We start from the raw sequence: 12,661 nt of genomic DNA, 5'->3' as shown, positions 1-12,661 counted from the left end.
ATTAAAGGAGCTAACACAGCAAAGCCCTGAGCCGTCATCATGTGTGCACTCACACACAGCTACTGGGTCCCTTCTATGGTCAGGTACAGAGCTAGGTGTTGGTGACATAGTGGCAAAAAAAATAGAGCCCTTGTGAGCTTATACACCAGAGAGGGAAGACAGACACTAAACGAGTAGGCTGCTAACACATCAGATAAGCGCTAAGTGCTATGAAAGAGAGTAAGCAAGCTATGCAGAAACTGGGAGTGTTGGGAGGGGCGGTGGCTATTTTAGAAAGAGTAGTCAAGGGAGGCTGCTTGGAGGAGGTGACATTTGAGATGAGACCTGAGTGATTGAAGGAGAGAGAAAAAGGGAGACCTGGGGAAAGGCACTCAGGGCGGTGGGCGGCAGGCAGTGGGTGGCGGGATAGGCCTGGCATGTTAGCGAGATGGCAAGAAGGCCTGGGCTGGAACAAGATAGGGTGCTGGCGGGGGCGGGCAGGGGGAGGGTAGGAGAGGAGGTCAGCACAGCGGCACGGGCAGGGTTCTGTTGGGCAAATCAATCTTCATACAGCTCTCGCACACATTCTTTTATGCATATTTCGTTGTGTTTTTAGATGCCGTGGAGTCGGCTCTGACTCATAGCGATCCCATGTATAACAGAACAAAACTTGCGCTTGGTCCCACACTGTCCTCACAATCGTTGCTTTGTTTGTCCCCATTGTTGCAGTCACTGTGTCAATCCATCTCGTTGAGGGTCTTCCTCTTTTTCAACGATCCTCTACTTTACCAGGCATGATGTCCTTCTCCAGGGACTTGTCCTTCCTGATAACATGTCGTCATGGATTGAATTGTGTCCCCCAAAAATATCTGTCAACTTGGCTGGGTCATGATTCCCAGTATCGTATAATTGTGTACCATTTTGTAATCTGATGTGATTTCCTTATGTGTTGTAAATTCAACCACTATGGTCTAATAAGATGGATTAGCGGCAGTTATACTGATGAGGTATACAAGATTTGGTAGTGTCTTAAGCCAATCTCTTTTGAGATATAAAAGAGAGAAGCAAGCAGAAACACAAGGGAACCTCATACCACCAAGAAAGCAGTGCCAGGAGCAGAGCACATCCTTTGGACCTGAGGTTTCTGCGCAGAGAAGCTCCCACACCAAGGGAAGACTGATGACACAGAACTTCCTCCAGAGCTGACCGTTTGTGTTCCGTTGGAGCTGAGACCTTGAATTTGGACTTGTAGCCTACTGGACTGTGAGAGAATAAAGTTCTCTTTGTTAAAGCCATCCACCTGTGGTATTTCTGATAGAGCAGCACTAGATGACTAAGACCATGTCCAGAGTAAGTGAGACGTCTCTCTATCCTTACTTCTAAGAAGATTCTGGCTGTACTTCCTCCAGGATAGATTTGTTCATTCTTCTGGCAGTCCATGGTATATTCAGAAGCCTTGGAGGAGCAGTGGTTAAGCGCTCAGCTGCTAAACGAAAGGTTGGAGGTTCAAACCCACCAGGCATGCCGCAGGAGAAAGATGTGGTAGTCTGCTTCCATAAAGAGTTACAGCCTTGGAAACCCTAAGAGGGCAGTGCTACCTTATCCCATAGGGTCACTATGAGTTGGAATTGACTCGATGGCAACGAGTTTTTTTTTTTTTTTTAATGGTATATTCAATATTCTTCACCAACACCATAATTCAAATGCACCAATTCTTCTTCGGTCTCCTTTTTCATTGTCTAGCTTTCCTGTGCGTATGAGGTGATTGAAAAGACCACAGCTTGGGTCAGGTGCACCTTAGTCATCAAAGTTGACATCTTTGCTTTTTAAGATTTTAAATAGGTCTTTTGCAGCAGATTTGCCCAATACAATGTGTTGTTTGATTTCTTGATTGCTGTCTATTTCTAGGTATCTCGTATTAGTATTATAAAGACCTTTCTCTTCTATGTATTTTCTAATTGGTTATTTTTGATGTCTGAAAAAGGCATATTGATATTTTTTACATTTTTTCATAACTAGCTAGATTACTAAACTCTCTTTTTCTTGGTTTTATAGATAATTATCTTGGCTTCATCATCTTTAGATAATAGTGTTGGCTCCCCCGCCCATAGGTGCACTGTTTATTTTGTTACCTTGTCTGATTGCATTGGCTAGCACTTCTAGAACAAAGTTAAGTTATAGCAGTGATGATGGAATCCAACTATGCTGGAGTGCCAGGCAAATTGAGAGGGAGCCTGACTCTGAACAAAGCATTTGTTTCCTACCTACATCTGGGATGTTCCCTCCCTCCACACATCCATGGAAGACCCTCAGTACACAAGACCAGCAGGGGGGCCGTGCTAAAGCTCCTCCCAGCGTCTCAAACATTCCCAGGCTCAAAGTTCATCCCGAGCAAGACACACGTCCTAACACAGCACTGAGAGGAAGTTACTGGTAGGAAACGGGTATTAAGGCAAATCTGTCCTAAAACACTGGTCTGTTGCCAATGCCATTAACATTATAATTTTGTACTCGTTTGAATTTTCGATACTTCGGAGTGCAGTGCCGTGATCTGATGGGAAGCCAGGAATAACTTTCTGCTGAGTACAATAAACACCTCACTCCCAAATCCCAAGTTGCACGTGCCAAAGTTAGTGAGAGATTTATATTTGCCTGCGGCTAAATCAAAGGCAAGATGGCCTCCCACCTTCCTTCTCATTAATCTTCTCAAAACAGCCTGCAAGGAAAACATTCAGTATGTTCTCTCTATGGTTGCCTTCTCCTCAGGAGCTTAGACTCCAGGGATAAATTCCTTTCTGTCAGTTCTGGGGAGCAGCTGTCCATGTTGTTAGCACTTCAATCAACACTGTTCTCTGGAATAAATGTGGATGCTATTTGGAATGTCACATTCGAGAGGCATGGCTAAGTAAGTCTAGCCAGATTTTGCCTTTCACAACTGGACACTGCCTTGGTCATCTGGGGAGGCGTGCTTTCCTCTTGAAAGCCCTTCTAATTGGATGTCTTCAGTGTCTTGGGGGTGGTAAGCTGGTCACACTGGTGTTAATGAAAGGAGTTTCATAGCCATGGTAACCACGTGGTCTTTGTTCCTTGGGGAATGCCTGGGATCTGGGCCAGCGGGTCCATCACACAGCTGTCTGAGGAGAAATCAAAGGCGAGCTGGTCTCACCAGTGTGGGAAGAGGCGTGAGGTGTTCACACAAGACCCTGCCCCAACATCCCTCAACCTGGATGGGGCTGATACTGGAGAGAATCACCGAGCAGCACTCCACTGCACCTACACTTCTGTTAACTTTGTAAATATTAAAAGAAACATGATTTTTAGTTCTACTGTTTTCAAATTTGTAAATATGGTGAATCGGCCATTAAGCAAATTGGCCCCTTGGCCAATTGGCTTTTGGTGAGTTGACCTAGTATCCACCTGATTCATTCAGAATAGAAAGTTCTTTCCAAGTAACAAACGTGTTTTTTAGGTTGCACTTTTTTTTTTTTTCTGGTAACTTTGCTCTGTCAAAATCCTTGGTGGGTTTCTTCAAGCTGGGCTATCCATTTGGCATCCCCTCTAGAGAACAGCAAACACATGAAAATGCTATCTGAACCATTCATGAGCTGCTAAGTTGGTGACCTCCACCCACTTGGTGGCCACTTGAGGACCATTTTCTCCACCCAGCCCATTGTTGATTCGTAGATTAAGGAATAAGTAACTGGGAGCAAATATGAGGACCCCAAGGAGATGAAGGAGAAACAAGAGACATGTTGTAGAGAACGGGAGACTGGTGGCAGGAAAGGATAATGATTTGTGCTGAAACTGGTTAAATGCAGATTGACATTGATGTGAGCTTGGGAAGAAAGAGGCTTATTGTTTTTAAACTATCTTCAGTTTCATAAAGGACTTCTGATATTGTAGCCAACTAGCTCTGCAGAATCAACTTTGACATCAAGAACCCAAAGCGTCTTTATTCTACACTTGTTTCCACCCATGCCTTCCTAAGCCTCAGCACTGCCCAGTGCAGAACTTGAACCTGTATCTTATGACCTCATGCCGCTCATCACAGCTGCCCTCATGACCACATGCCCTGGCCCCTATGACCCCTCAAGTCATGAGGGGCCCTTGGGAAACGGCTTCTCACAGGCGGTGGAGGCTCTCTCTTCTCTGTCCAATGGGACAGTGAATAAGGGATAAAAACATCAAAACAATAAGAATACAAAGATCCCTTCACTAAAGACCCCCTCTGCTCTTTACTTCCTGAATGTATCACCAGCTAGAACTGTATTTCCACAGTAATAACCAGTCACAGTGATGCTATTTGGGCTTCGGTATTCTTAGCTTAAAGGTCCCTGTGTGGTGCAAATTGTTTGTGCTGGACTGTGAACCTGAAGGTTGGCGGTTCAAACCTACCCAGCGGCTCCACAGAAGAAAAGGCCTGGTGATCTTCTTCTGTAAGGATCATAGCCAAGAAAACCCTATGGAGCAGTTCTACTCTGTCACACACGGGGTTGCCATGAGTCAGAATCAACTTGATGGCAACTAACAACAACATTCTTGACTTAACATCACTTTAATACAGAGTTTCCACACCACTACCTCCCTCATTCAACCATGCAAGTGCCTATTACATGCCAGGCACTAATCTCGGCACTGGAGGTACAGAAACGAACAAAACAAACAAAAATGTCAGCCCTCGTGGAATTTACATCCAATTAGGGGAGACAGAAGAGACAGAGTAAGCAGGTAAAACACTCAGCATGGCATTCAGGAATACTTGCTAAGGAGAAAAAGTGCAGCAGCTATGGAAGCTGATAAATGACCTCCAAAAGACATGCCCACGTCCTAACTCCCAGAACCTGTAAATGTTACCTGATACAGAAAAAAAAAAGCTTTGTAGATATGATTAAGTGAGGGAACTTGAGATGGAGAGATTTTCCTGGATTAGCCAGGTGGGCCCTAAAGTAATCACAGCATCCTTATAAGAGGGAGGCTTAGACAGAAGTGGAGAAGGTGATGTGACCAAGAAGGCAGAGATTGGAGTGATGCAGCCACAAGCCAAGGAATGCCTGCAGCCACCAGAAGCTGGGAAAGGCAAGGAAGTATCCTCCACTAGAGGCACAGGGGGAGTGCAGCCCTGCCGATACCTTTGATTTTGTCCCACTGATACTGAGTTTGAACTTCTGGTTTCCAAAACTGTGAGAGAATGACTTAGTGTTGTTTAAAGGCCCTCAGTTTGCTGTAATTTGTTTCAGCAGCCACAAGACACTCATACCGTGCCTTTGCTTTAACAGTGCCCTCTGCTGGGGACTCCCTGCCTTGCATGCACTGGGCTACTTCGTTCATCTCTTTCAAGACTTTGCTCAAACGTCTCCTTCTCAATGAGGCCTCCAATCCACAGAAAGGAGCCCTGGTGATGCAGTGGTTAAGCGCTTGGCTGTTAACTGAAAATTTGGCAGTTTGAATCCACCAGCCGTGCCGCAGGAGAGACCTGTTGATCTGCTCCCATAAAGATTACAGCCTAGGAAACCCCATGGGGGCAATTCTACTCTGTCACATTGGGTCCTTATGAGTCAGAATCAATGGCACACAATAACAACAACAAATCTACAAGAGACACTAAGAAAAGATGACAAGAGGGTCCGGTGGATAAATAAACGTTAGGGGCTTGCAGGGAGGAATATGCAAGGCCGAGGAGGGTATTAAATAAGGGTAGGTGGGCTTCAGGTTCAGACAATGGAGAGAGTGTGCAAAATGGCACTGGGGTCATCACAGCCAACACTAGTGAAAAGAAAGGTGAAAAGCCAGCCTTTATCCTACAACCCTGTCATGGGTCTGTCAACTTGGCTGGGTCATGATTCCCAGTATTGTATGATTGTGTACCATTTTGTAATCTGATGTGATTTCCTTATGTGTTGTAAACTCTATCACTATATGATGAGGTTATACTGATGAGGCCTTCGAGATTAGATAGTTTCTTAATCCAATCTCTTTTGAGATATAAAAGAGAGAAGCGAGCAGAGACACATGGGAACCTCATACCACCAAGAAAGCAGTGCCAGGAGCACAGCGTGTACTTTGGACCTGAGGTTCCTACGCAGAGAAGCTCCCAGACCAAGGGACGATTGATGACACAGACCTTCCTCCAGAGCTGACGGAGAAAGCGTTCCCCTGGAGCTAACGCCCTGAATTTGGACTTGTAGCCTACTGGACTGTGAGAGAATAAACTTCTCTTTGTTAAAGCCATCCACTTGTGGTATTTCTTTTAGAGCAGCACTAGATGACTAAGACAAGCGCTTTGAGCCCAACATTCCCCAGGTACCATTTTTAGCTCTTTTATTCTTGAAATTTTGTGGCCTAAGAATCGCCTAATTGTCTGACTTGCTTGCTTTGGGCATGTCATCAGGAGGGATCAACTGCTGGAGGAAGACAGCTTGCTTGGTGAAGTAGAGAGACAGCAAGGGCGAGGGAGACCCTCGGTGAGATGGATTGGCCCAACGGCTACAATGATGGACTCAAACATGCTGGCGAACATGAGGACGAGGTAGGACCAGGCAACGTTTGGTTCTGCTGTACCTATGGTCGCCATGAGTCCGAGGCACCTAACAACAACAAGCATCACCTGCTTAGGATATGGTATCATGCCGGAAGCCAGATCAAGTTGAAATAAAACTATTCAGGAGACACCGGAATGTGCGGTGGACAGTCAGATCCCTCATTTTAGTTATGAGAAAATGGAGGTCAGAAAGTGGAGATGTTTCCAGTGTTATTGGCCCTTTACCTCACCGGAGAGCACCCCAAAGGCGTGGCCCCTCAGGAAGACCTCAGGGATCATGAGGCCTCTGTGGGCTTGGCCATAATACACTTACTCTAGTCTTTCCTCTTCTTTTCTTCTAAGATCAAAGTCCCGTTGAACGACTTCCCAGACATGCTTGGCCTCTTCGTCAGTCAGCTTGGAAAGGTCCAGTTTTTTCCCCATTTGGCCTCTCGTCAGGGTCTCACCTGAAATATCACAGGATTATACGGGTCAGCCCCAGGAAGCCTTCAGATCCAGCACATTCACAGAGTAAGAGGCACAACCAGAGCAACCAATGTCTCAAGAGGTTTGTCTGTACCTGGGTGGAGTCCTTTATTTCTAAACAGGCAAGTGCTTATGGGGAAACTTGCAGAACTTAAAAAAATGAGTCTATGCCTAAAATCCCCACACGCCAAGAATTGATGCCTTTGAATTATGGTGTTGCCAAAGAATATTGACTATACCATGGACTGCCGAAAGAACTAACTGTTTTGGAAGAAGTACAGCCAGAATGCTCCTTAGAAGCAAGGGTGGTGAGACTACATTCTCACATACTTTGGACATATTATCAGGAGGACCAGTCCCTGAGAAGGATATCATGCTTGGGAAAGTAGAGGGTCAGTGAAAGAGAGGAAGACCCTCAATGAGATGGACTGACACAGTGGCTACAGCAATGGGCTAAGCATAACAACAATTGTGAGGATGGCACAGGACCGGGCAGGGTTTCGTTCTGTGGTGCCCAGGGTCGCTATGAGTCAGAACTGACCTGATGGCACCTAACAACTTCCCGCCTTCTAGAACACTGGAAACACAGAGAGGAAAACTCCACTTAGCCACTGGGTCCCCTACTCCCTTCCCACAGTGAAATAAATGTCAACGGTCTCAGCATCAGATGACACCTTCCTTCCCCTTGTCATATCATTGTGCCCTCAGTGAGCTGGACTGACACAGTAGCCACAACAATGGATGCAAACATGCCTGTGATCATGAAGATGGTGCCGGACTGGGCAATGTTTCATTGTTATACACGAGCTCACCCTGAGCTGGAGCCGGCTGGACAGCAACTAAAAACAACAACAACAACAACATCATTGTGCTTTGTGTTTGCTTTTGAGCCAAGAGGAGATGCAAATCCCAGAGAGGTGCTGTGGGAGACATGCTCTGCCCTCAGAATTCTTGCCTTAGAACCCCTGGGGTGAGGTGGGGACAGCACAGAAAAGAGGCGAAGTTCACATCAAATTCACAGTCAAGCTGTCAAGTCTCCTGTGGTCCCCCCTCCTCATTAGAGTGGCATGTGGGGCAGGGAGTGGCCTGGAAGACTCACTAAGACCCCACCATCCTGAAGGGTTCACTGTCCTCTGGGCTTGGCGGGGGTGTTCAAGTTTGCCACATGGTGGGGGTGGATCAGGAGGGTGCCTTGAGTCCCCGAGAGACCATGCCAGCGTGATTCCTGGAAATACGTCTTTGTGGTTGAAACATTCACACACTTTCATATGGGGCAAAAGTGATGCGAGGTGAGGGGAGAACCAACCATCTGGGCTAAGCAACAGGTGAGCTCTATCTAGTCAGGGATGTCATCTGTGGGAGGCTGCAGAGCAGTGCTCCTCAATCCTGGTTGTATATGAGCATCGCCTGGGAGCTCTAACTAGCCATGCCCAGGCCCCACCCGCACAGAATCTGATCAGAATCAAGTGCTCAATAGAGCGATAACCAGAAAACCAGTTGCCGGCCCATCGAACTCAGCTCACGGCGACCCCATGTGTGCAGAGCAGAACTGCTCCATAGGGTTTTCAAGGCTGTGACCATTGGGAAGCAGATCACCAGGCCTGTCTCCTGAGGAGCCTCTGGGTGGGTTCAAACTGCCAACCTTTCGTTAGTAGCTGAGCTCATTAACCATTTGCGCCACCCAGGGACTCCACAAAAGAGCAGCAGATCCACTCAATGCACTGTGTGATGTTACGTTTCTAGATAATCCACTGATCAGGAACTGAAGCTTCAGATGTTATAAATGCCCTTTCTTGAAGTACACTAAACACGATCTCAATCAATGTCAAAGGAAGAGAAAAGAAAATCCAAACGTCAAAAACCAAGGGAAGCCATGTTACTCAAAGTCTGGTCTGTGAACCAGCAGCATCACCTGGGAGCTTGTTGGAAATGCAGGTTCTCAGGCCCTGCCCCAGACCTACTGACTCAGAATCTGCATTTGAACAAGATTCCCAGGCGGTCTGTGTGCACATCAGGGCTTGCCGATCCTGCTAGTTCTCGGACCCCTTTGAGTAGCAAAGCTCTGGTGGAGACTTATTGAGTTGGGTGGGGGAAGGGCAAGTCACAGACAGCCTTGGTCTGAATGTCCTGTGGGGAGGGCAGTGGGTGCCTGTGATGGTGTGAGGCAGGGCAGTGGTGGCCACTGTGGTGGCTGAGCACAGAATGAGGTCAGGCCCCCCCGCTGGCTTCTCATATAGAGAAACCACATGTTGAATATTGACACTACTACTGGGTATAAAATTAGAGGTATTACTGTACCAGTGAGGATGTCACCCCTGAATGTGTGCACAGTGGGGTGACACTATCAATTCCACTCAATCCCCGGAGAGGACCTCCCTGACCATCCAAGGGTTCCCACTCCTCTCCCGCTTGCTTCCCATCCCCATCCCCACCCCCACCTCTTTAATGTCTCTTCATAGCTCCTACCAGCTGGGGAAGTCACATTAGTTATTGTCTGCCCAAGCTCTCTGAGGACAGCCCCTCTCTCTCTTGCCCTGACTAGACCACAGCAGGCCCTACAGGGGCCCGTACACCCAGACCAACTCTGCTCCAGGCTCTGAGCCTCTGGGGAAAATTTTGTTTGGATGATGAGTTCTGCTGTGGGTAACTAAGTTTGAGAACCACTGTGTCGCTTCAGCCAGTCTTCCCTAAGGGCTTAAATCAGCTTTCTCAGGAACACCAGAAAATGGATCCACTCGTCCGCTTTCAGTGAGAGGCCTGAAACCAGCAAGACTCAGCTCTGCCCCTGGATTCTGGAAGCACGTTTTGTTCAGTGCTGCTGACTGACTGAAGGCCTTGGTCAAGAAGGTGTTGGTAAGACCCGCTCTCCGATAGAATGAACTCCAATTTGGCTGCAGGAGCGGTTAACTACAAAACATGACCTTTTCTGGGTAGTGCTGAGATACTGTTTACAATGAAATTTTCTACAGAGGCCCCTCAGCACTATGACCACCAACTAAAATGTTCCCTGTTTTGTGCCTTAAAATTGGTGACAAACGATTTCTTAATTTTTTTGCGTGAGTCCCCAGTATTTCCACCCTCAAGCACGATGCTGCTAGTGCATGATGTACTGGAAGGTTGGCCTGATGTGCCAGAATCAAACACTTGTTGTTTTAAGTTGAATTTAGTTTTTGGACAAGAAAACGTTAAAACCAAACTCATTCCTGATGCTACCTTAAGGCCAGAAGTTTTCTGGTTTTTGAAAACCTGGAACAAAAAGTTCTTTTCTGATGGATGACTGGGGTATATTAATTTTTATTTTTCACCATTTTTGAAAAAAAAAAGTATCATAAGAAGAGCATTCATTGAAATTCTATTTTTAGAACAAATGAAATGACCATGACCGTCAGCTGACTAGTCATCATTCTCTCTTCAAACCAAACCAAACCTGTTGCTGTTGAGTCATTTCCAACTCAGAGCGACCCTATATACAGAGCAGAATGTTCCATAGGGTTTCCAAGGAGTGGTTGGTGGATTTGAACTGCTGACCTTTTGGTTAGCAGCTGAGTACTTTAACCACTGTGCAACCAGGGCTCCATTCCCCTAAAGTAGGAGCCAAAATGCCAGGCTTCATTTTAAGAAATGTAAGTCCTGAGGTGTGAGGGAGAAAAGCAAAACAAAAGGAACCAAGTGTATTGTTCTTATTCAGTGAGTTTAACACTCACAGGCATGGCCAACGTGACCAGGAAGTGGACTTTACAAAGGTCACTATGGAGTAAGCTGGGGAAGAATCTTGAATATACATGGAGTGCCAGAAGGACGAACATTAGTCTTAGAAATACAACCTGACTTCTCCTTAGAAGTGAGGATGGCGAGACTTCAGTTTGATTACTGTGGACACGTCATCAGGAAACACGAATTGCTAGAAAGGACATCATGTTCGGTCAAATGGGGGGTCAGCGAAAACAAGGGGAACCCTCCATGAGATGGGCTGACACAACAGTCACAACAGTGGACTCACACACACCAACCACCATGAAGACGGCGCAGGGCTGGACAAGGCTTCATTCTGTTATTCATGAGGTCACCAGGAGTTGGTGCTGACATAACAGCAATGGCCCACAATGACCACCAGGCCAGAAGTGATGTCCCTGATGCTTCGTGCTGAGAGAAACCTTTGTCTCCCACCCTCCCCGCCCACTGCTTCAAGCCTATTTTTCCTCCATTAATGCTTGTTTCTAATAAGGATAGTGACTTGATTTCCCAGCTGAAATAGCAAAGATGACTGCGGTCAGGGGCCCCTAGAACGAGGGGCAGAGTGCATGCTGGACCCTGGAGGAGTCTGGGGCTCCGCTGGTGAGAGGGTACCTGCGGGGAGGGGGCACCGCTGGCAGTGGGAAGCAGGGCAGACAGCCTGAAGTGAGGCTGCAGACAGGAACAGGTGGAGTGTGAGAGGGGGCCCACATTGAGAGGGAGGCCAGAGAGCACCCCCACCCACTCAGAGCTGCAGAGTGGCAGAGCACCGTCTCTGAGGCTCCAGTAACAACCCTGAGTTCTCAAGTACGGTGATATTATGTTCACAAAGCTCTGTTTAATAAAGCTGGAAATTGTGTACCATAGATTTGAAAAACATGCAACCAATATAGGCAACCCAAGAAAAGAGGGATGGTGCTGCATAGGTCCTACCGCCCGTCTGTCAGTGTGTTATCCTATGGTGCTTTGTGTGTTGCTATGATGCTAAAAGCTAAACCACCGGTATTTCAAATACTAGCAGGTCATTCATGGTGGACATGCTTCAGGGGAGCTTCCAGGCGAAGACAGACTACGAAGAAAGACCTAGCAATCTACTTCCAAATATCAGCCAATGAAAACCCTATGGAACACAACAGAACACGACTGACATAGTGCTGGAAGATGAGCCCCCTAGGTTGGAAGGCACTCAAAATACACGGTGGCTGCAACAATGGATTCGAGCATATCAACGATCGCGAAGATGGCGCAAGACTGGGCAACATTTCCTTCCGTTGTGTGGGGGGTCGCCATGAGTAGGAGCCGACTCCACAGCGACAACTAACAACACGTTACAGATTAGAAGTCACATGGAAAATTTTACTCAAGGGCTTATTTTTAGCTCCTGTGCAACTTTCTTGGTGGTGTAGGGAGAGGAGGGGAGGGAGAGCATTTCCAAAGTCTGAAATGTCCCCTAGGTACTGCTGGGAGGGAAGGGTGTTCCAGGCCTCTGTGGGCCAGGACAGCGAGCCATGAATTCACGGTGTGGCTCATGGCATGACTCTTTATTTGCTGCCACGCATCTTCCCGGGAATGAATTAACGAATTGTGGAGGCTTAAAGCTTTTTAAAAGCTACCTCCAGAAAACAATCTGAAATCAAGCAGAGAATGTGTTTGACTTCAATATTAGAATGCTCAAGCCAAAAGTCCCTGGCATTTTGGGGACTCTGTGCTAGCACCCTGTCTGGCAGGGGCAGCCCTTAGAGTGTGGAAGGGCAGGCCCGGCGTGGGGGTTTCATAAGGGGGCCCTTCCAGCGAAGTCATCTCAAATTCCATCCCTCCCCACTTGGCTCCCTGAGACCCTAATCTCTACCTGGTACTCCTCTACGCAGAGCAATCAAAGATGGGGGATCCCAGACATGGGGGGCAGAGGACACAGAGGGTGCACGGTGGCTTGGGGATCTGCCCTGG

General features: G+C 47.2%; 1 protein-coding gene across 1 annotated transcript in view; it reads right to left on the bottom strand.

The window, feature by feature from the left end:
* Positions 1–6,940, bottom strand: part of MLPH (melanophilin) — a 46,062-nt gene extending 39,122 nt beyond the window's left edge. The window contains exon 1 of the mRNA XM_004386462.1: positions 6,831–6,940. Coding sequence (XP_004386519.1) covers positions 6,831–6,940 — 110 coding nt within the window. The remainder of the gene's footprint in view (positions 1–6,830) is intronic.
* Positions 6,941–12,661: the final 5,721 nt, after the last annotated feature.

The sequence above is a fragment of the Trichechus manatus genome, unplaced genomic scaffold (genome assembly GCF_000243295.1).
Source record: "Trichechus manatus latirostris isolate Lorelei unplaced genomic scaffold, TriManLat1.0 scaffold00165, whole genome shotgun sequence".
Taxonomy (NCBI): Eukaryota; Metazoa; Chordata; class Mammalia; order Sirenia; family Trichechidae; genus Trichechus; species Trichechus manatus.
Note: the sequence above shows the minus strand (reverse complement) of the source record. Positions and strands in the feature narration are given on the sequence as shown.